Source organism: Nicotiana tabacum, chromosome 5, assembly GCF_000715075.1.
Source record: "Nicotiana tabacum cultivar K326 chromosome 5, ASM71507v2, whole genome shotgun sequence".
Classification (NCBI taxonomy): domain Eukaryota; kingdom Viridiplantae; phylum Streptophyta; class Magnoliopsida; order Solanales; family Solanaceae; genus Nicotiana; species Nicotiana tabacum.
Window position 1 is genome coordinate 150,667,191 of NC_134084.1, and position 4,439 is coordinate 150,671,629.

At 34.8% G+C, this 4,439-nt stretch overlaps 1 protein-coding gene across 1 annotated transcript; it reads left to right on the forward strand.

Moving 5' to 3' along the window:
- The first annotated feature begins 1,149 nt into the window (after positions 1-1,149).
- Positions 1,150-2,979, forward strand: LOC107770743 (peroxidase 22.3-like). Its single transcript, XM_016590075.2, has 3 exons — positions 1,150-1,430; positions 1,637-1,831; positions 2,299-2,979. The coding sequence occupies exons 1-3, from the start codon at positions 1,218-1,220 to the stop codon at positions 2,848-2,850; spliced, it is 960 nt and encodes a 319-aa protein (XP_016445561.2). The 5' UTR covers positions 1,150-1,217; the 3' UTR covers positions 2,851-2,979.
- The last annotated feature ends 1,460 nt before the right edge of the window (positions 2,980-4,439 follow it).

The following is a 4,439-nucleotide window of genomic DNA, read 5'->3' on the forward strand; positions in this document are numbered from 1 at the left end:
AACAAGGGGCTTCATATCTTCAACAGGTCAAGATTGTCATTTTGAATGACATGCATGTGCTTATAATTTTTAACCTTTTTTTCGTATTTACAGTAGATGTTGTTGGGGTTTTCATTCTCTTGATTTCTAGCTAGTTTTGGTCGCTTTCTTTCTCTTTAAAAAAGGAATTTTTTTAAGAAGTGTGGCAAGTTCACTCTATTACTTGAGGAACTAGTTATTTAGACCTTCACCGTCATCATAACAAATCGCTAACCCTCCTTATAATTATTTATTTGCATGTTGTTAGCGTTGACATTTTAGTATAAGTACCCAGAGGATACGTGTTTTCTCTATATATAGTCCACGTTTAGTTGTTCCTTTTCTGTATATATTTTTACTAATTATTAGTCATCTTTTTTTGGTTGTCAATTTGAAGTTGTTAGTTACAATATTATCCATGATTACTCACTCCCTCATATAATATCATTCGAATGAAACCACTTGTAAAGTAAACCTTTTGGTCAAGTCGTTGGAAAAAATGGCTATATCATTTTTTGATTTTTGATTTTTGATTTTTGATTTTTAATTCTTAGTCGGCTCTATCTTAATCATCAGTTCCATCATTACATTATCAACAAGTGATAAAGCAGCTAAAAAAAAAGGTCAGGAGAGGGGTAAATTTTGTTTTTTCATCTAAAATAATCCCGATTACTACCGATGTTGATAACAAAGTCTCAACTAATACACACAAACACATACACACCCTCTCTCAAGACCAAACCTAAATAGTACCCCCGTTATAGGGTCAAAATATTTAATTTCGATGCAAATTCGGATATAGATTTTAAAATTTTTGAAATAAAATTCATATATTTAAAAGCTATACTAAAAAAATTACTGTAATTCACAATATCTAAAAATTAAAAATATTTAAAAGACATATAAAAAAAATTACGATCAACAAAAACTCTATTGACTCTCCAAATAATAAATAGTGTTATAAAGAGGAGGTTGCATTATTTTGTGATTTGTGAATTACCAAAATTTTTAGAGATAGTCAATGTCCTGTGCTTATTATAGTGAGAGTTGCTAAACCTAGAACAATTGTCGTGTTGCCATAGTCAACGATTCTTCTACCTATAAATACATTCACATTTTATTCTCTTCGTCACACAAAAGCATTAGCAGCTAGCACACATAGAAGTGTACTAGTAACTTTATAAACTATAGCAATAGAAATGGCTAAGAATAGCTTCCTTTTTCTTCATGTTTTAGCCATTTTTTCTCTAGCAAGCATGGCATTTTCGAATTCACTTTCACCTTATTTCTACGATTATGTTTGTCCTCAAGCTTTGCCAACCATAAAACGGGTTGTTGAGGATGCAGTCACGGAAGAGAGGCGAATGGGTGCCTCTTTGCTACGTCTACATTTTCATGATTGCTTCGTTCAAGTGAGATCCTTTCTCTCTTTTCATACGTCAATTCATCCAACTTTATAAAAAAAGATCTACATTAAACAATTTCGTCTCATTTTATGTGATATTTTTTGCTTCCCGAGAGTCAATTTGATTAGTTTTTGAAGCTAAATTAGATTAGATCAACTCAGTATTTTAAAATTAAAATTTAGATATGTTACTAATGTTTCTTGTAAATGAAGGGCTGTGATGCTTCGATTCTTCTTGACCAAACGGAGACTATTGACAGTGAAAAGACTGCTAGACCTAATAATAATTCTATTAGAGGATTTGAAGTGATTGACAAAATCAAGTCGGAGGTTGATAAAGCTTGCGGACATCCTATTGTATCTTGTGCAGACATTGTTGCAGTTGCGGCTCGTGACTCTGTAGTTGCAGTGCGTATCGTTCCCTCTCTATCCTCTAGTCAAGTTTTTCCTTTATTATGATATATACTTTCTCCGTCTCAATTTGTTTGATACTACTCGAATTTCAAGAGTCAAACGAGATTTTTTTACCAGGATTGTTTCATACGTCTGTTAATTATGCTGAATTGTTATTGTGACTTATACTACTTTTTATGTAGTTTTTTAATTTGTAAATATTATTTAAAAAATTAAAAAAATTATGTTTAAATTCGCGATCAAAATTGAGAAGTTTGACTTCCTAAATCCGAAATATATCAAAAAATTGGGACGAGGAGAATATTTTTCCATGGTTAATATTATACTCAAATACTATATTAGTTCAAGTTATAGTATTATAAATGCTTAGTGATATGCTAGCTGCAATGGCTACTAATGAACCCTTAACAATTAAAGTTAACTATTAAGTAGTAGTAGATGGTTTTTAATTTCATGAACAGTTAGGTGGACCAACGTGGGAAGTGCAACTGGGAAGAAGAGACTCCACTACAGCAAATAGAAACATGGCCAACAACGACATCCCACCTCCATTCTTGGACTTACCTGCACTTATCAACAACTTCAAGAACCAAGGCTTGGATGAAAAAGATCTCGTCGCGCTCTCTGGTGGCCATACACTAGGGTTTGCGCAATGTTTCACTTTCAGAGATCGTATCTATAACGAGACTAACAACATTGACTCAACCTTTGCAAGTCAACGGCAAGCCGATTGTCCACGTAGTGGAGATGATTCCAACCTTGCTCCTCTTGATCCAACGCCAGTTCTTTTTGACACGGAATATTTTAGTAACTTGTTGTGCAAGAAAGGGCTTCTGCACTCTGATCAAGCACTGTTTAGTGGTGGACAAACTGATAACCTTGTTCAAATATATAGTACCAACCTTGGGACTTTCGCTAAAGATTTCGCTGAGTCTATGATTAAGATGGGAAATATCAAGCCATTGACCGGGGATCAAGGTCAAATTCGCGTAAACTGCAGGAAGGTGAACTAATTAGAGGGAGTAGTAATTAATGATGTTGTGCTTCAAGAATTTGATTGTTTTCAAGTGTAATCGTGATTTTGTTTTACTCATTTGAAGAGCCTCTCTTCCATATAAATAAGTTTATTGTGAATGTTGAGACTTTGTAGAGTTGTGTGGTCATTTGTGAATTAGCGAGAGATTGTATTTACTTTAAAGAATGACTCCTAATCACACTCAAACTCTAGGATGTAAGTTTATTGAAGACAGAATTCTATAGGGTTGGAAGTTTTATTTACTCTGGAATGTATTGAATGTTGTTTGTTTTGGTTATTGAATAACAGAGCCTTTCATGGTATCGAAGCCCTAAGAGGTTTAATCAACCCAACACCCTTTTCTTTTTCATAGCGTAAGGAAGCATCTTCCTTCGTTGTCATCATTCCAACAACTTCTTTTGTCCAGTTCATCTGATCATGGGAGATGATACATCACCACCAACTTCACTGTTTACCTTGAAAATGGTACAAAAAATATATAGCAATATCAATCAAAAACTAAATAGGAAGATCAAAACATAATAAAACTTTAATGGTTATTTTGACGTGGAAAACTCCTAAAGATACTCGAACAATAAATGATTCCGATGAATCCATATAATAATTTTGTATATAGTCAAAATCGGGCTACAATTATATTTGATTTGTGGTTCTAAAAATACGTGATTTATCTTAATACTAGTTGTTAGGAGAATAATGCTTAGTGTAAATGAGCAAGAAATGATAAGCAAACACGAGTGGTCACAAGGTTGAGGGCCTCGAGCTCCGCGATATGGGATCTCGAGGGCAGTCTTTAAAGGTTGATGATGAGCAATAAATAAAGAACAATAAATGAACAAATGATAAACAATAAACGAATTCAATAAATGAGGAGCAATAAAGCTATAGAGTAATTGTTGAGCACGTTTAGGCAACAAAAGCAGAGAATGTTCTATTGTATTCGATATTATGTGTGTTACAAAATGACAAGGGTCCCCTTTATATAGAAGGGGGGAATCCCAACATAGTACATGTCTAATAATAACGAGAAAATGCTATTGATATAGCTGTATAATGACTTAGTACAGATTTGTACTTCTTACAGACCTGGTCAGCTCTAACCACGTGTATTTGGAAATTTTCTTTCCATAACGATCATCGATTGTACTACTCCGAGGTCGACCATAGTGAGCCTTCGATGTGCTCCCTTGAGGGACACACCTCCGGGTCGCACCTTACGCTCTGCTTCGGGCTTCTTCGAGGTTAGGCGTGGAGCGGCATAGTAGCCCCAAAGTCGAACTTCCCAATTTTGGCCGTATACAGATAGTCCCCGCATTTCTTAGAATGAAATGATAAGAAACGATCATGAATTCTTGCCTCTTCGATAACCCCATTGTGACATCAGCCACGTGAGATCATTAAATGGCGTGATAGAAAAGTTGTACAGGGGCCTTGTCAAGCACGATTCTCGAAAAGCCCACGAACAGCTATTGGCCGCCCTTTCAACTCCTCCAATTCACTTAGATAACTTATAAATACTCCAATTCCTTATCTTTTAAACCTTTGCAACATCTTCAGATCTTCAAA